The sequence below is a fragment of the Maylandia zebra genome, linkage group LG14 (assembly GCF_041146795.1).
Source record: "Maylandia zebra isolate NMK-2024a linkage group LG14, Mzebra_GT3a, whole genome shotgun sequence".
NCBI classification, from domain to species: Eukaryota; Metazoa; Chordata; class Actinopteri; order Cichliformes; family Cichlidae; genus Maylandia; species Maylandia zebra.
Genome location: NC_135180.1, coordinates 18,321,899 through 18,340,667, shown reverse-complemented (window position 1 = coordinate 18,340,667; position 18,769 = coordinate 18,321,899). Strand labels below are relative to the sequence as shown.

The following is an 18,769-nucleotide window of genomic DNA, read 5'->3' as shown; positions in this document are numbered from 1 at the left end:
TTTAATCAATTTTAAATCATGCTTTTTATTTGTTCTTGTTTCTAATGTCTCTGTAAAGCACTTTGAATCACCTTGTTGTTGAATTGTGCTATACAAATAAACTTGCCTTGCCTTGCCTTGCCTTGATTGCTAAGGGTTTGCCACCTAGTGTGATAGCGACAATTCAGAGCGCTAGGGCCTCATCTACTAGGGCCTTGCGCATGTCATCACACGTCATCTGCTTTAAAGGCGTGAACAAAGGTTTCTTCAGCCAGGACACGCAAGGGGGTGATATCCCATACTTATGTGTTGTACTGTACCTTGTTCCTCTCCTTCAGGGAACAGAAGTGTCGGGGTTTATCTTTTACTCTAATCTTTTTGATATCACAGCGTCCAAAGTAAAGCTTGTGTACAACATGGACAACACTAGATGACCTTCTGGTATTATCCAGAAGAAATCTCAGAACTTTATCAATCAGTGAATAAGACATACTACTAGGCACAGAGTTGGCTCTGTTGACACACTGAAAGCAAGCAAAGCAAATGGAAAAAAAATCAATAATTAAAATCATTACTAGTTTAGTATTCAAAACAGACCATTAACAGAGATATTGCCACGTGTAAATATATATGCAGAGCTGTCAAAAAGGGCTCTAATCATATACTGCTTTCATTCAGACATGCCCAGCCAGTAATATTGACATTAACTGCTTAAAAGCCTCGTTCAGTAATAGTCTTTCATGGTCAGACCTAATATTTGGCTTATGACTTAGAAGTAAGAGCACAGCCATCCCATACCAGTCATGTTATCTAGAGCATCAGAGCTCCAGTCCCCTCGTATGATGGAGGAGAGGATGTTATCAAAGGTGTGAAGGTCTTTGGAGGAAACTAGTCGGTCTCTGAAGAGCCTCCTGGCCTCGTATGCTACCACCTCCAACACGCTGTCTGTCACATTAGATTGAGCTAAAGGGAACAAGTGAGATACACACACACACACACACACACACACACACACACACACACACACACACACACACACACACACACACACACACACACATATATGAATTAAGACTTAACAGAATATAGTTAAAAAAAGACCTTTACACATTTACACAAAATTAAGATTTATTCATTTTGTTAGACCCCCCCCCCCCCCCTTCCCCGATAATTTAAATATTTAGGTGATCTCATACCAGGTGTTAGCTAAATGTATACGTTAAATATACAATCCAAATTTTAGTCTGCCTAAACCTGGCATTTAGTTTCATAATAATCACACTATTACTCAGGATTTAATATGAGTCAAAGGGCTGTTTTTGACAATGCTCAGTATGACAAAATCACCTCCCTGGATCACACATATGTAATAAATTTCCCCACGAAACAGCAGAGTGCTACTTGCTGAAAACTGGAGGGACAAGCCAGATTTGTGATACTATGGAACACTGGTTTCAACGGTGCCTGAAAATACTGAAACATGACAAACACAGACACAGTTCTGTCTCTGGGGTTTTCCTAGCAATTTAAATTCTAAAAACCATTACAGGAAAAAAAAATAAATGTAAATTTTTCCTGCATTTTTTTTTATTCCCATGACTTTTGATTTCCAAAATCCACTTTATAATGATTCCGCCACCAGCAGTAAGGCAAATAAATCCTCGCTTATTTTGGAGTTTTAAGGCAAACACTGATATTGATATTTGTTAATATGAATAATTAACAATATTGGTTGTTTAATAAAAAAAGCAATGACCACAAAAACAAACAAAAAGCAATTCTAATTTATAATTTGTAAATTTCTGAGTATATACAGAATGGGCTCCACGAGCTGCATCCATCTAAAACTTGTCAGTGCTCTCTTGTGGATACTCTACATAACGGCAACAGATGTTCTTAAATGGCCTCAAAGATATGTTATTTTTTTGGCATTTTTACACTGATGTTTTAGTGAAATTGTAAAAGTGATATGTCAGCATCTGTGACAGTATCCAGTCTCAGTATCAACCCATCACCTCTAAAACACATCAAATAAAACTAGGAAGCACAGATAACACTGCCTAAAGGACTTTATTCAAGCTCAAATTCACCGCAGCCACAGAAGAAATATAAAGAATAAGGATTTTTTTTTTACATACCAAAAAGAAGGTAAGCAGCAAACCGGGCAGAGAATTCAGAAAGAAAAAAAGAAAGTAAAAACTGATGAGGACAGGAAAAGGGAAGTTTCTCTGCTGACGTGTTTAATTAAAATAAATGATTGGACTCACTATCACAGCAGGAACACATTGCAGAAGGAGAGAAAGAGTGACAGAAGGAGAGATGAAAGGACAGCAAAGGGAGAGGATGATGAAAGAGTGAGAGACAGACGAGTGGCAGAAAGGGACTGGGGAAAGAGAAGAGAGGAATCAGAGAGAGGCCGACAGAAAGAAGGAAAAAGGTGAGAGACAGAAACGGTGGCTCTGAGCTGAAAGAACACAGACGAGTAACTAACTCTGTGGGGCTGTATTTTTTTGTATTATTCTGGCATTAAAATGGAATTATTAATGTTACTCAGCAATATGAATAAACTAAGAAATTAGTAGTGGGTCATTAAATTCAACCTTCTGCTTTTGTATGTGTAGTGACTAGTGCCTCAAAATAGTCCCCTAAGTTTTTAACTTAGAGAAGGCTGGGCCGTGTTATTTGAAAAATTTTAACCTCATAAATCTTACTCTGTTTTCTAAAACACATACATATTTATATCGATCTATTTTTGGTTTGATTTTAGTTACCTGCAGTGAGGTCATACCGCAGCAGGCTGAGAACCCATTCTGTGAGAATACAAGGTGTAAACACATAATGGCTGTGGTCATCCACTGTGAACTTGGCTTTTACCTAACAGGAAAGAAGAAAATACAGAAAGGGGTTATTATATTATATTATTATACACTCAGCAGACAGTTTATTAATCAACTTAATTAACTGATTGTTAACACAAAAAACCACATGGCAGCAAATTGATGCATTTAGGCATATACTGAACTTCAAACCGAGCATCAGAACAGGGAGAAAAATGACTTAATTGATTTTGAACATAGAACAGATCCATCGTTTTTTTCTATTAATGGTAGTGGTGTAACGATGTGGGGGATATTTTCTTTGTTGACCTTGTACACATGCTTTATTACCACAATGTATGTGTCTTCTGATGGCTGCTTCCAGCAGGATAAAGCACCATGCCACAAAGCTCAAATCATCTCAAACTGGTTTCTTGAACATCACAATCACTTGATAAAACTGTGTTCCTAATAAGGTTCTTTGTTCTGCCCGCATTGCCGTTTTATTGTGAAGCACTTTGATGTACACTAGTCTTTTAATTGTGCTATATAAACAAACTTTGACTTTGACTTAATAAAGTGGCTGTGAGTAAATATCTATAGATACAGATAAAACCTCTTTTCATTACACATTTCTATCTACCGCAAACTAGATATGCAAAAAGATGACACGATTAAAAATAAGCACCTGAATCTCCACATTTATCACTACGCTGCATTTATAATCCTAATAATCCAATGGCGTGAAGAGCAATATCAAAATAGCAACAGAACAAACATTCCCCCCTAAGTGCGTACACAAATGCATAATAACTTGAAAATGTCACAATTGCTGAGAATATCTGACATTTGTGGCTGCAATAAAACAGTAAGAAGCTACTGTGAAGGCGAATAACAACACAACAGATTTCTTTAACTGATATTTTCTAACATCATGAAAGCAAAATCTCAGCATTCATCTGGACACATTTCTGAGTGTCAAGTTATCTTATGCACAAGTCTCTACAATGTAATGCCTGTACCTGTAATAAAACCGGCACGAATTATGTGAAAACCTAATGTGCTTTTGAAAAGACTGGAGAGAACTTGGCTAACACCCATTAGTTAAAAATGGATATCTGTGAAAATACAAGGACTTGGACAGTGTGATTTTGCATCACATAGAGACTGTTTTAATCTGGAATTACTCAGATTTCTTTGTGCCTTTTTTATGCTCTTTGCATCTCAGGAAAACTGTGTTTTTACAAACCTGGTTATAAACTTGAATGAACACCCTGTGAAATGCAATACCTGTTCATAGAGCTGCACAAGAGACCCAGCCAGCTGGTGTGTTTTCCCTGTGCTGGCCCAGGCTGCCTGGCTGCCCAGGCTGTGCTGGAGAACTGGCTGCAGGTAAGCTGAGTAGATAGTCTGCAGCTGCTCCCTGTCTGGATAACTAAAGTCAGGTAAAGTAAACAGTAGGATAACAAGAATGAATCACTGTCAAGTTTGAAGGAGCCCAAGCAGAGAAACAGAGAGAGATGGGAACAATGACAAAGTGCTGTTTTACTGGTATTTACTTATATGTTGCTTGTTTTGTACTTACTCTATTGTGCAGATGCGTACTATAGAAGAGAAGCGGGTTGTGAGTGAATGTGTCCCAACAGCACCTCCTGTGGACATGGAAGCCACCACTTGTATGTTCTCAAGACTGACCCACTCCAGATTTTCATCATAGAACCCCTTATAGGTCAACACCTGAAAGAAAGGTTAATATATATTGTGATGCTTGGTGGTGGACATGAAACAGTCTAAGTTTCTGAGAGTGGGCACTTGTATCAAAACTGTTTCCAACACATCCAGCCATTGACTGACTTTTTAATTTATCTGTCTTTTTACCTGCTGGAGGAAGGCAGTGAGGTTGCTGGTCCCCCACTTGTCCGGTTTGGGTAGGTTGATGTCTTTTAAATAAAGGACCAAGTTCTCGCAGTCCTTGGGTCTGAAAACTCGACCAGTGTTAGAGCTGAGCAACAGGCACGTCTGGCTCAGTTTCTGTAGGACGTGGCGTGATGATGTCTGGGCGCTGCAGTGAACCACAGCAACTTGGGTGGAACGCAGCCGAGAGAAGGCGTAGCGCAGGAGCATGCTGAACAGGACGAACAGAATAAGGTCAGGAAACACACAAGAACTCAAAGTACGTGAGGTGAGACATGAGCGCAGAGGATGGCAACAGTTCATCCATATGCTTAAATGTTTTAAACAGTTCAGCTTCACCCATTTTTAAGCTGATCTAAGGACAGCAAGAAAGGATAAGAGGATGAAATCTGTGTTACTGCCACATTAATCAAAAAAATAAATTTTTGGGACGTCAAGAAAATTGTTTACCTTTGACTCAAAGGCAAATTAAAGAAAGTAAATATGACGTGTTCATGGGCATGCACAGTCATTATCAGAAAATCTGTACTTTTATCAGAAGACTAAGTTGACAAATCCCGTGCCTTACTGGCACCGTAACGTTTCAGACAAAGTGAGGCAGGGCATGAGGATGAGAAAAGAAAAGACTGAGAGATACAAAAGTGGAGTGTAAAAGGCAAACTGAGGGACCCTTGCTCTTTTATACCCAGGGGAGGGACACAATTACTTGTGGGGCAGTTCAGAACTTGATGTGTACACGTACACAATCCCAAGCACAAACAGCACGCACACACACACCCAAAGATTTGATCTTTATTCTGAGCTTTCAGTGCCTTTACAAGAAAGTTCAAGTCTTGAATAAAAGCAGCTTTGATTTCACTGTTGATTATGTGATTGTGTCATTCTGAGTATTCCTATTTGAGTGCCTCTGTCTCACAAACCACACTGCACACTCTGACCTCACCAGTGATTTTTGTACTAAAGGCTAACATGAGGATAGAATAAAAAAAAACCCTTTGTGAATTGCTTCCGCAGAATGCCATTTGATCTTAAGTCAGGATAATGGAAGGTAATGTAACAGTTGTTCAGCAATCATGGCTTTGTGAAGGGCTAAATGGTTTTTAATGTGTTTTTGTATATGGATCCAGAAGTAATTACCCCTTTCCACAACCCTCTGGCCCTACGACCATGAAGGGCTGCCTGTGCTGTGTGGTGAGCCAAGGAGAGAAACCCTGCAGACCTCTCTGCATGCCTGGAGTCTCAATCACAGGTAGCATGTGTGTATGAGAGAACTGCTCCAGCGTGAGACCCTCAGGACGCTGGAACATGTAACTTGCTAGATGACCACTGTCAGTGTTATAGTAAGTATCCAATGGTTTTCTGGGGTCTGGTGGGCTTTCCCTGGCCCAGCTCAGCAACTACAGGAGTGAAAAGACATAAAGACAAACATTAGCAAGTTATCCATCCTTATAATTTTCAGCAGTTATAATTAAGACATGAATACAATTTAAATCCAAACATAAAACTGTTCTTGAATTCAACCTCTATTGATACCAAACGAGAACAAAATGAGGTCCTCACCTCTTTGGCAAACTCCTGTCGTGTTTTGAGGTTGAGGTTTCCTCCCATACCTCTCAGTAGACCAACGATGAACTGGCCCCTCTCCTTCACAGCATTGAGGTGAGACAGGCAATTGAACACTGTGCCCACTAAACTAGTTTCCACCACAAAGTCATTCTGATGAGGAGAGAGAAAGAACAGCATACAGATGTAAGGATCAAAGATCTTTTACGATTTTCAAATAAACCGGTTGAGCAAAAGAAAAATCCAGTCTGTAAGGATTATGTAAATTAGAAGGAAATAATAAATGGATCTGTTCATTGAGCTGAAAGGTCACAAGTCATTTCAGTTACTTGATTGCACTTTCATAATGTTACCAATTAAATATATCATAATAAATACTGGTAATTATAAATGAAGTTAACTGATCAAGGTTCTAAGTTGCTCAGTGCATACGCACTGATGACACCACTGTGTCAGGTTCCAAACAAAAGATGTGTTTAATATTTAGAACAATGAAAAGATGTGACTGCTTTTCATGCACTGTGTAGCAGTGGGACGCTGACCTGCTTGAGGACCCAGTCCAGAGATCTTTGGAAGTAATCGCCCAGCCAGTTTTCAAGATTATTGTGACACTCTTCTGGCTGACCCTTTAACCACGACTTCACCAAGGCACCCACATCAATGTCCTCATCACTTTAGATATGAGGAAGTAAAATGCCAGTGAGACAAGTACTGAAAAGGTGGAATTTGGTAGAAATAAATGCTTAAAACTCTTTCTGCATAGGCTGACTGACCTGAGAAAGATCATGCCCATGCGGGATATGGTAGCTGGTGAGGCACAGCTGAGGTCATGAGTCTCAAACAGGAAGTTAACATTAGGTCCAAACTGGATGCGTTCGCCACTGGGCATGGTTAACAGTCGATTATCATCAAGGACAGAATTCAGACTCTCAATCCACTCAGGATCAATGTCGCCATCACATACGATCCAAGAGTTCACCTCTAGAAAACACAAATATACATGCATATGTTTACAACGCATGCATTCAGGATATTAATCACGATACGGGGTGTGTCTGAAAGAATCATCTGATTTCAAAAGTTTTACATACAAAACTTGTTCACAAGTGCTTAACATTGCAGAATTAAAGCACTTTGAAATTGGATGATTCTGGTGATGGCCAAACACTTTTCCAGTTTCAGTGGGCAATAATGTCAAACGTCTGGTTAATCACAAACCAGCAGTGTCCCTCTCTTATTACCCTGAGATTCTTTGACCACGTTCCTGGCACTGTGGGTGAGGACGCCATCAGACCACTCTCTGGTGTCCATGTCTATATGTCCCAACAACTGTTGTCTGGGCATGGCCTTAGGATTCATTGTGTACTGCTTCACCTACCAAACAAAAAAAGTGAATTGGCAAGAACTCAAGGCAGAATTTCTTTAATTTTGAAAATGTCGCTTTTTAGATTCTTTTATATGCTAAATAACACTGGAACTCAGACAGTGCATAATGTAATTTTAGAGGACTTGTATTACATCACTTTTTCCAGTTACAGCATTAAATTCAAGAGGGGAGGTTCTCCCTCTACTCACCACTTTTCCTGTCTTGCCGAGAGCCTCCCTGAGCATCCTCCACAGTGTGGACTTGCCTGCTCCGCTTGGCCCGACAACAACTACGCCCATACGTTGTCTTAGCTGTTCATTTAGCTCCAATGCCTTCTTTAGCTATAAATGACAACAATTACTCCATTTAACTATCTCTGATTTTCTTATACCATCTTTCTAACAAACAACGTCAGTTCACATAGTGTTTATTAGAATTCTTCATATACACACCTGGCTGGGTATAAGTTCAAGCTGTGCCTCCTTATAAACTTGTTCCAGTGCATGTGTTAGTATCTGGTCCTCCACGTCAGTGAAATCAACCCCAGAGAAGACATCTCTCACCAGAGCATCAAACCGAGAGCAATCGGCAAAGGTCAGCTTGGACATTGTGTTCAGTCTTAAGGCCTGCACTACCATACTACTCTCTTCAACTGCAAGTAGATGGACAGAGAGAGAAAATGAGTTAGAGAAAGAAAAGAAATTAATATAAATTTAATTTCAATCCAAAACAGGGATAAGCATAAAAAATACTTGAATAAGAGTATGGTTAACACTATAAAACAGCTATAAACTATGAAAAAGGCAATATGCTGAATGAAAAGAAAAAAAAATAGAAAATGATATAAAAACAAGGGGAGGAAAGTTTAGTATTGGTTTGCTCTTGCAAATGTCCCCAGTGAAAAATGTGCTAATTACCAAAACTTGTCACGATTTAAGACACTGTCAATACTTTTGATCTCTTGTCTTTCTGCAGAGAAGCGCACTTGGCCAGACTACATACAGAGACAAACACAAGGAAAAACCTCAGGGACTCATCGACAGACAAGAGGTTCACACAATGTGTCTGTGAATCTGTGTGTGTGTGTTTGTGTGTTGGACAGATAAAAGGTGGGTGCTGGAGGAAGAGAAAGATTTAAAGGAAAGAATGATAGAATCTGGGAAAGGGTGAGTAAAACCAAGGTAGAAGTGTGGGAGGTTATTGAAAACAAGAGGCATGAAGGGGACCTTTGGGGTGAGAAAAAGAGGGCACCGATTGCGAACGAGCGGGACGAGAGCAACATCGACAGCCAGGTATCAGAGAAAGAGAGCGCTAACAAGAGGTTAGAGGAGGGAGCAGGAACTGAGGAAGAAATGCTGAAGAGGTAAACAACAACGCTCTGGCAAAGTGTTTTGAGGACGAGAGAATGCAGAAGGACAAAAGTACAGACAAGTGAAAAACCCGAGGGAAGAAAAGTTTTTAGGGAAAGTGCTTGAGCTAAATGTCAATTCATGGCATGTCCGTACTAGAATATTTAGAGGGCAAGCGCAGCATGTGCACAGAAAAAGAGCTGGACACTGAAGCTTTCTGTTTAAGTATACTCGTGGTGTTTATCCGGCTGCATTCAATAGATATCCACACAAAGAGGCACAGATAAGCCAAGCACTTTTATTGTATCTCTGTTGAGCAAAGGATAAGCATCTCCAGACCAGTCAAATTTTTAACTGTAACCTTATCTTCCGATGCTAAACAGTGCCCCCCAAAGGTAAAAAAAAATAGGTTCAAATACATTGATTAACACCTACACAACAGCTCCCATAAGCGGGATACTGCAGCCTGCCACACTGCAAAAACTGTTTAACAATAGCTTGTGATAAAGCTGATCCAGCCCCCAAACTCCTGCCTATAGTGTAATTATTACTGATATAAACTGGGATTAAGAAAATGCATGTTCTCCTAATACTACCTTACCTGGGTCATACTGAAAGTAGCTACAGAATGAACAAAATGTTATAGGGCTTCACCTGAATATTAAACCCTCGGCTAGATTTAGATATTTGGTTTCCTTTTTTTGGTTGTTACACATGAATATAATAATTTTTGTTATGGTTATAAAATTAGACATGATGTCAGTCATTTATCATCTGTAAAAATAGACTAATACAGATGGCACAACTTGCTGTTGAAAATGTCTGCTGCTTTCCTCCCTTGCAAGTCAATGTTACATGACAGCACAGTTACGCTTACTTTGCCTTTGAGATATATTTATTTATGATGTGTTGAATGATCCTTCACCAGGACAAGAGTCCGGTCTCCAATAAACACAATGGATTGAACTATATATTTTTTAACATCTATCCATCCTCTTTTGCTTATATGAAGTCATGTTACAGTGGCAGCAGGCTAACCAGACATCCTCTCACTCAGTGAGACTCGACACTTTGAGATCCCTCAGTTACTCCTGAGGGATCTTGTACCCCAAAGTATTCCCATACGGAAAATATAATTTCTCCTATAGGTTCTGGGTGTACCCCAGAGTTAGGGTGAACAACTGATATTAAAAAATAATAATAATAATAATAATAATCTGAGGACCTGCACTCTGTTCTTGACATATACCATGAGGGGATATGATGGCCTGGCCTGGTAAATGGCCTGTATTTATATAGTGCTTTACTAGTCCCTAAGGACCCCAAAGCGCTTTACATATCCAGTCATCCACCCATTCACACACACATTCACACACTGGTGATATGCAAGCTACATTGTAGCCACAGCCACCCTGGGGCGCACTGACAGAGGCGATGATATCCCATACTATATGTGTTCACCATCAAGGAGCAGAAGTTTTACACATAGCTGCTTTTTATGTTAATTAAATGGCCCAACTTTACCCAATCACAATTACCCCCAAGTCACTGCTAATCCCTTGGATCCAGCTGAGTGACACACCAGGGGATGAAATGTTGACTTTAATTTCTCATTGGAAATCTTGTCAGGAGTGTGAAAACCACACATCATAATGTTTCCCTCTGCCAACAACAGACCAGTGGTCCCAGTATGAGGCATCGAGGTAACTTAAGGCCTTTTGTTTAGCTCTCAAGGTCATCATTAGCCAGGGCAGCTTTGAAGCATCTGTGCAGCAGCTGCCCACAGGGGAAGTGAGAGGAGCCCATAGCAAAAAGTTCGTTAGCTGGAGAAACAGCAACAGCCAAGAACACCTAAAAAAGTGTGTCTGTTTGTTTAAATTCAGCCTCCAGATGAGAAATGTCTTGAATACAACAGTAGACTTTCAAAACTCTACCCAGAGGGATGTTCTTTCTAATTATGCCTATTTTTGTTAAGTACAATACATCACTGTAACTCCTCTGTAGGACTAGAATAAAGAATGTGTAAATTGGCTAAACAAATATGCAGCCCATAACTTTCAGACTTGTAGTCTCAATCAGTGTTGACTAAAGTGGCTTAAGACAATTTATCAGATTATGTGCAGCTCCCTCTTAAGTATAGATTTCATTCTCACCCCACCAAATGATTTCACAAATTAGCACAACCTCTGCTTCAGACAGAAATAAATCATTAATCAAGTCATCAGGTGCTGCTTGAATATAATGAAAGTCTGCCATTAATGTTGTGTAATTATAAACCCGAATAAAACACAGTGTATTTTATAAAAATCCTAGTACTTTGCATTGTTAAAGTTTTGACCCTTTGTACTTGGCAAAGAGTTTGATTTTGAGTCAAAAATGAACCCATTTCCTCCTAACTTTCTTTTAAAATACATTTTTGGCCTTTTTAGCCATTGTAATGATGTGACAGGCTGAAGGTGGACAAGAAAGGTTGGGGAGAGCAGGGGGAAGGGATGTAGCAATTGGCCCGGTACAAAATCAAACCGTGGTCTCTGGAATAACCTTGTGGCATATGAGTTGCCTGCTCAACCCAGTGAGCTATACTGGCACCCCCTCAAAACTTTCTTGACACAATATTGGAGAAGAAAAAATAAAAATGCCTCACAGAAATAATCTATATTTAAAAAAAGGAAAAACACCCAGAGGGGGTCTTACTCTTTTCTTTGTTGCGATTCCTTCTGTGTTGCTGCAGGAGACCGCCGCAGGCCTTCAGCACTGTCTTTAGAGCTCGCAAACCCCAGTCATAGTGTTGCTGAGGAGTCAACAACTCTCTGGAGAAAGAAATAAAGGCACATTTTTACACATCACACACTCGCAGTTGGCGGTAGCATTGTCTGTAACAGTCAGTGGTGGGAAGCAGAAAGGGTAATTTATCCACAAAAATCAAGCAACTGCATACTATTAATGCTAAAACGGAAAGTCCGTCTAATAATAACACGTGAAACACAAAAATCACACACAACACAGACATCAAACTACACAGGTGAAGCACATTGCATGTCAATTTGACCCTAATCCAAACCAAAAATGACTTAATTCTACCTTGCCAGGTTGAAGATTGCTACCAGTTTGCATCCCAGTATTTCTCCATTTTTGAAGCCCTCGGAGTAGAGGATGACTTCAGCAATGAGCTCATTGTCTGGCCTGCTCATGGCCACAGGCCTGAACAGTTGCTTTAGGTTGTCTGGAAGTTTCTGTCTGCCTCCATAGCCTTTTCCTGCCGGATTTAATGTGATAAAGACTCCAGAATTAGGGTCCAATTCCACCTAGAGGATGAAGAAAGGAAGAACATGTTCTTCTCAATATTACCGGTATGATTTTTTAAAACTGGCATTAGTAAAGTTTAAGCAGTTCCTTCTTGAATTATGACAAATCCAGTTTTTACGCCATATATGAAAACATAAATAATTTACTGTGGGACTGATTTGACTGAAAGACAGTTAAAAAAAATAGAAAAAATAATTGTATATCATGAGAAAGTGTCATAAATTACTGAGGTGGGCTTGAGAAATCAGAATGACCTGGTGTTCAGCATTATTGTTTTTGTCTGCATTTGTTTATTTTCTGACCTCCTTCCCTAGCAGATCGGATGTGTTCTTATGGTGTTTGAGAGAGTCTTGAATGGCCTGAATCTGCATGGAAACTGCAGACAGTACTGCTTCCTCTAAACGGTTAAACTCGTCAAAGCAGCCCCATGCTCCACACTTCACCAACCCCACAAAGATCCGTCCCATTGACTTCACATCGATACCCTGGAAAACAGACCAAAAAAAAAGCAGTCGTTGTCATTTGTACTCAATTTGCAATCCTACTTTGTTTGTGCATGTGTGTGGACTAATCAAAAGGTTAGTGTATGTGTGTGTCTACTACTGCACATATGTGATTCATGGATATATTGTATCCACGTCTTTAGTTGTAGCTTTCGCTTTGTATATATTTTTTGCTTTTCACAGAAGCATCTATACACCTCGTCACAGTTGAACACCAGCACTTGACGTCCAAACAGCCCTCCTAAGGCTTTGACGGACTCAGTCTTGCCTGTGCCGGCTGGCCCATAAGGATTCCCCCCGAGCCCCATCTTCATTGCCTGGGTCAGAGTCAGGTAGCATTTATCAGTCAGTGGAGTGTGCACCAGCTTAGCCACATTCCCCTGGGAGGCAGTAAGAGATAAGATTAAAGATTAAAATTAGGAATAAAGACAGCAAAGGAAAGTGATGGTGGCCAGACAGCATCAGAGATATGGGTGAAGGGACACGATGGAGACTGAAACAAACTTGTCAAAAAAATAAAGGAAATGAATGGAAAAGGATAGACGTGACAAATGAATGATGGACGGGCAAAGAAAAGAAAAGTAAACGGGAGTCTGGATGTGGTTGTAAAAAACTGTAGAGTGGAAATGCAAGAAGGCACTGTATTACACGTGCTCCTTATCCCTGCATAAACAGTGCCCCCCAAAGGTAAAAAAAAATAGGTTCAAATACATTGATTAACACCTACACAACAGCTCCCATAAGCGGGATACTGCAGCCTGCCACACTGCAAAAACTGTTTAACAATAGCTTGTGATAAAGCTGATCCAGCCCCCAAACTCCTGCCTATAGTGTAATTATTACTGATATAAACTGGGATTAAGAAAATGCATGTTCTCCTAATACTACCTTACCTGGGTCATACTGAAAGTAGCTACAGAATGAACAAAATGTTATAGGGCTTCACCTGAATATTAAACCCTCGGCTAGATTTAGATATTTGGTTTCCTTTTTTTGGTTGTTACACATGAATATAATAATTTTTGTTATGGTTATAAAATTAGACATGATGTCAGTCATTTATCATCTGTAAAAATAGACTAATACAGATGGCACAACTTGCTGTTGAAAATGTCTGCTGCTTTCCTCCCTTGCAAGTCAATGTGCTGTAAAATGAATGCTAAGAAAGCAGATTTAATTTCCTGTGGTTTAATATTCTTAATTAGAAAAACAAAATGTCAAGTAAAGATTAATTGGAGTGCAGGAAACATCACTGAATGTTTTGGTTTGTTCCATTTGTGTAATTGAAAAGAGGAATGCATATACAACACGTTTGCACTATATCACACCTGGTATTCATAGGTATAGCTGAATTGTGCATCCACCATATGTATGTGGCAGCATTGGTCCGGCCCCATATAGAACCGAAGCTGCTTCTTCCAGGCCCAGGCGTCAGTAGTGGTAACTCCTGCCTGGTTAAGTTGCTTCACCACACTGATGTTGTGGATAATATCCAGGATCAAGGCCTTCAGCTTCAATTGCAGGACACTAGACTCTGTACAAGGAGACATGCATAAATTTCAGGGTGTCAGAACCTGTAAAAGTACACAAATAACACATTTCTGACATAAAAGAGCATTGTATCTGTAAATGCAGGGTGCTGGATTTAACCAGGCCAGGAAATAGTTAATATTTGTTACAATAGTGTATTGAATTTGAATAAACCACAGTGTAGAACTGAGAAATTCTGAAATGAACAATATGATTTTTTTCAGTATGACTCAGGCAACACATTTAAACATTAAAAACAGTGCTGCATTACCTCTTTAGTTCATCACTGTTCAAGTTTTATGGAACTGATTAGACCAGCAGCTGTAACCCTGAATTTTACATTCTTGCTTGATATGGGATTTCTCTCTCTTTCTTTTGGTAAAGCGGTGATCATTCCAAACAGGTGTCAGTTCTTGACTTCAGGGGATTGTAATTTGTATTAAAAAATAGCATTTGAGCTTATATAACAGAAATAAGCAAGGCCTTCTCCCCAAAAAGACATTGCTGGAAAGCAGTAAATGTTCTTTTAAAGGCCAAAGAAACCACATACATGTCATTCAGTATTAAAAGGGCCTCTCAGTATGGGCAAGTTGCCCGTGCCCTGTGCACTAATGCGCATTGATACCATCGAGGATGCTGGCTTTTGTACTGTGTGCTTACAACAAGTGAGTGATGGCCTTTCTGTTTAGCCTGGAGGATTTCTAAGAGTTTTAAAATTTGACCTGTCAGACCACAGGAATATTTTCTGCTTTCCCTCAGTCCGAACAAAGGCCCAGAGAGAGCACTGGTGCTTCTGGGTCTGTTTATATGTGTATTTTTTTTGCCTAGCAACCCCCCAAAATCAATTATGGCTACACTCCTTTTTACCACTTCAAGCCACCTTTTAGGCATCTTTTATAGTCTTGTTGACATGTATGCATCAATAGTGTCAGCCTAGCTAGAGATGCATACAAATTACTTCAGCAAATGTATGCCAAATGTATCCTGCCAAATGTATCCTGTCTTGCCTCACCAACAAATGGCTCCTCACTTCCTGTGGAGTTTATGAGGCGATCGTGGCTGAAGAGTTGGGAGTTCACCTTGTAATCGGAAGGTTTCCGGTTCGAGCCCCGGCTTGGACAGTCTCAGTTGCTGTGTCCTTGGGCAAGACACTTCACCCGTTGCCTACTGGTGGTGGTCAGAGGGCCCGGTGGCGCCAGTGTCCGGCAGCCTCGCCTCTGTCAGCACGCCCCAGGGTGGCTGTGGCTACAATGTAGCTTGCCATCACCAGTGTGTGAATGTGTGTGTGAATGGGTGGATGACTGGTTGTGTAAAGCACTTTGGGGTCCTTAGGGACTAGAAAAGCGCTATACAAATACAGGCCATTTACCATTTATGGACATTTTAGGCAGACTGGGTAATTAGATTGTCTTTCTTGCCATTACTTTTGCTGCTTTAATCAGTCCCAGCACTTTATAACCACTTGAGACAAACTGGTGTTAAAAGAAAGCACATCACATAGGGATTTTACCCTTTTTAACCCCTTTTCACAACGGTGTCCTGCATCCATCATTTCCTCTCAAAATGAATCATAAACGAGCAAAAGTAAGACATTATTAGTTAAGTTAAAACTAATAAGCGACACGACCACTCAAAATAGTCCAAAATGAGCCTTTGCAGCCTTTACACTGGTTTAGTCATAATAACCTTTTCAGCTATCAAAAGCCCCCAATTTGATACAGCTTGTCATTTTCAGTAGAAAACAAAATGAAAACTTCCCCCGGCACCATCCTGACACAAGAAGTGAATTACGTACTCCAAAGCCGCCTTTTTTTTCTTTAACAGCTAAAAGAAACAGCACTTGCAATATTACAGTACATCACCACCTAGGCGTGTCAGTCCTATCTAATGAAATCTCTAAGAAACATTGCCATATATTTTGTTTTTTTACACAGAAGCCAGTAATTTAATAATGTATTATCATGGAAATAACTGCTACAGGCATAAATGGAAAAGGTGTGCATGTAAGAATATAATATTTCCATATAATATAATCCAGTGCTGTACTAAAATAAAAGGTATTCTACAACTACAAATTTAGCCCACACGCTGAAGTTAAGCATGAAGAAAATGACAGAAGAGATTTGGAATTTGACCATTTCCCAGAACGCCAATGTCCTGTGAAATGTCGGTACTGTTGGCGCTTTCATCTCATGAATGAGTAACTTGTTTAAATCTAAAAGTAAAGCAGATTTGAGTTCTGAGGCAAAAGTCGGCTGTTATGCTTTATGCAGCCATATATTCATCCCCGGGTCATTAAATTCGCCTGTCAGATATGTTGCCTACAGATTTAAAGCGTACTACTGCCCCTTTGCAGCTTCCTAGGAGACTATGAGTGATACACTCATTTGGAATTAATTTCCCACTCATCTCATAATCCCAACAGATTCAACCAAGCCTGAGATTTGGATCAGTATCTGATGTAGATTAAGTACACATATTAAGTAGCAATTGTTTATCTGGACTCTCACAGAAAGGTCAAAAACTAAAATAAGGGTTGTGAAATTTGCTGTAGAAATAACCACAGAGAGAGAGAGAAAAATCACACATCAAGTGTGGGGCAAAGACGTGAATATTTTAAGACCTCTTGGGGAAAAAACATTGTGTAGTTCCTGTTTATCACAACTTCTTCTGTCTTTCTGTGCATTACCCTTATGTCAGAGATCGTAACCAGTCAATATTGGCAATTCTAATTGCCAATATGGCCACTAGGGGTCATAGGACTCCACTCAAGTAGCCCTGCTATTATATATCAGTTATATTGTATCACTTTATATATAATGTTAAAGCTAGCATCTACGTTTAGCTGAATACTTGGATTAGAGGAAGAAAAACTGTAGAAACACTAGTGAACACAGTGACATGGTAATTACTGTTGCCTCAAAGCCGAACAGTAAGATGGTCCTGGATCTGGCCAGGGCCTTTCTGTGTGGAGTTTGCTTGTTCTCCTCGTGTCTGTGTGGGTTCTGTCCAGATACTACGGCTTCCTCAAGCACTCCAAAGACAGGCATGTTAGTAGGGTTAGGTTAGTTGGTGATTGGCTTTAATATGCTTCAGATGTGAATGACAGTGTGAATGGTTGTCGGTCTCTATGTGTTAGCCCTGTGACAGACTGGCAACCTGTCCAGCATGTACCCAACCTCTCGCCCTGTGTCAGCTGGGATAGGAGATGAAGTCAGAGATGCAAGGCTGAGACTGTTTTGGACATGAGCAAAAGAGAGGTAGTGGATATGTTGGGCAAAGGACGTTGAAGACAGCTACCAGGCAAAAAGAAAAGAGGAAGTCCACATAAAAGGTTCAGGCATGAAGTAAAGGAGGGCCTGCAGAGGGTTTGTGTGACAGAAGAAGATACTACGGATAGAGTGAGAGTAAGATGACTTGTTATGGCCATCCCTAAAGGGAGGAGTGGAAATAAGAAGAAGAAGAAAGAAACTGGCTGGTTGTAATAATCACAGATTTGATGTTTATTCATTAATGTTGGTTATAAATTGCTTTTAACTGTAAGTTTTTTTAATCCTTGTATGCACACACTAAGCTAAACGTATATGTTAAATAAAATCCATATCACGTGTGCAGAATTTCATGCCGTCCAGGGAAACGTTACACCTGTCTGAATGGGCACACATACTTTATCTTCCCCGATGCTTAAACACAAATGTGTTCCCTACCTGTGTTATCAGAGCTGGTGTCCACTGTGGTATAGACTTCTAATTTGCTGTTAAGCTCCAACTCCAACTGATGCAAATTTTGTTCTTTTATAGCTCTTTCCACATCTTCAGTAAATTGGATTTGCTCAGCCAGACACAGGATCTACACGAAAAAATGCAACATTGTTTAATGCTGGGGAGAAAAAAAACGTATTTTCTTTTACATCACAAGCTTTAAAGAATATTTTTAAAAAGCAGTTGTATAAATGAGTGTGTGCACCTGTGATGGATAACGAGAGGGGTCCACTTCCCCTTTCTTTGCTGCTGACACACATTCATACAGCAAGTGCTTTAGGGTCTCCTTCATTTCCACAGACAGCTCACTTAACCACACCTAGAAACGAAGGAAAACTGTTTATGCAGAACCACAAAGGAAGGTTCAAAGAAAAAGCATATAAAACGTTTAAAATGAATACACATTTGTGTTGCTTTGAATACATTTTTAAAAAGGATAAACATACTACAAGTACCTCCTTAGACCTCCAACAATGATAATACTATTTATCCATTTATATACATTCATAGCTTTACCTCCACAAGGCTGTAAATGTGTACAATATTTCTGAGTGGCACAATTTCTCCCTCCAAAGAACACATGGCGACAATGTGCTGGCATTGCTCATCAAACACAACACTGTGGATGCCTGCAAAGGGAATATATATGCAGACTACCTTCACTATCCAATACAACCGTTAT

General features: G+C 39.9%; 1 protein-coding gene across 5 annotated transcripts in view; it reads right to left on the bottom strand.

The window, feature by feature from the left end:
• The window catches only part of dync2h1 (dynein cytoplasmic 2 heavy chain 1), a 125,034-nt gene that overhangs the window by 85,881 nt on the left and 20,384 nt on the right, over window positions 1-18,769 (bottom strand). For 4 of the 5 annotated variants that reach the window (XM_076892392.1, XM_076892395.1, XM_076892391.1 and 1 more), the window contains exons 33-52: window positions 18,604-18,716; window positions 18,293-18,406; window positions 18,034-18,175; window positions 14,125-14,330; window positions 12,994-13,176; window positions 12,596-12,778; window positions 12,069-12,292; window positions 11,682-11,797; window positions 8,091-8,290; window positions 7,848-7,979; window positions 7,514-7,646; window positions 7,046-7,253; window positions 6,815-6,944; window positions 6,270-6,425; window positions 5,847-6,106; window positions 4,674-4,920; window positions 4,381-4,532; window positions 4,086-4,230; window positions 2,751-2,853; window positions 778-942 (exon numbers count right to left, since the gene is read on the bottom strand). In XM_076892392.1, the coding sequence (XP_076748507.1) occupies window positions 778-942; window positions 2,751-2,853; window positions 4,086-4,230; window positions 4,381-4,532; window positions 4,674-4,920; window positions 5,847-6,106; window positions 6,270-6,425; window positions 6,815-6,944; window positions 7,046-7,253; window positions 7,514-7,646; window positions 7,848-7,979; window positions 8,091-8,290; window positions 11,682-11,797; window positions 12,069-12,292; window positions 12,596-12,778; window positions 12,994-13,176; window positions 14,125-14,330; window positions 18,034-18,175; window positions 18,293-18,406; window positions 18,604-18,716 (3,312 nt within the window). The remainder of the gene's footprint in view (window positions 1-777; window positions 943-2,750; window positions 2,854-4,085; window positions 4,231-4,380; window positions 4,533-4,673; window positions 4,921-5,846; window positions 6,107-6,269; window positions 6,426-6,814; window positions 6,945-7,045; window positions 7,254-7,513; window positions 7,647-7,847; window positions 7,980-8,090; window positions 8,291-11,681; window positions 11,798-12,068; window positions 12,293-12,595; window positions 12,779-12,993; window positions 13,177-14,124; window positions 14,331-18,033; window positions 18,176-18,292; window positions 18,407-18,603; window positions 18,717-18,769) is intronic. The other variant, XM_076892393.1, reaches the window with a different exon arrangement.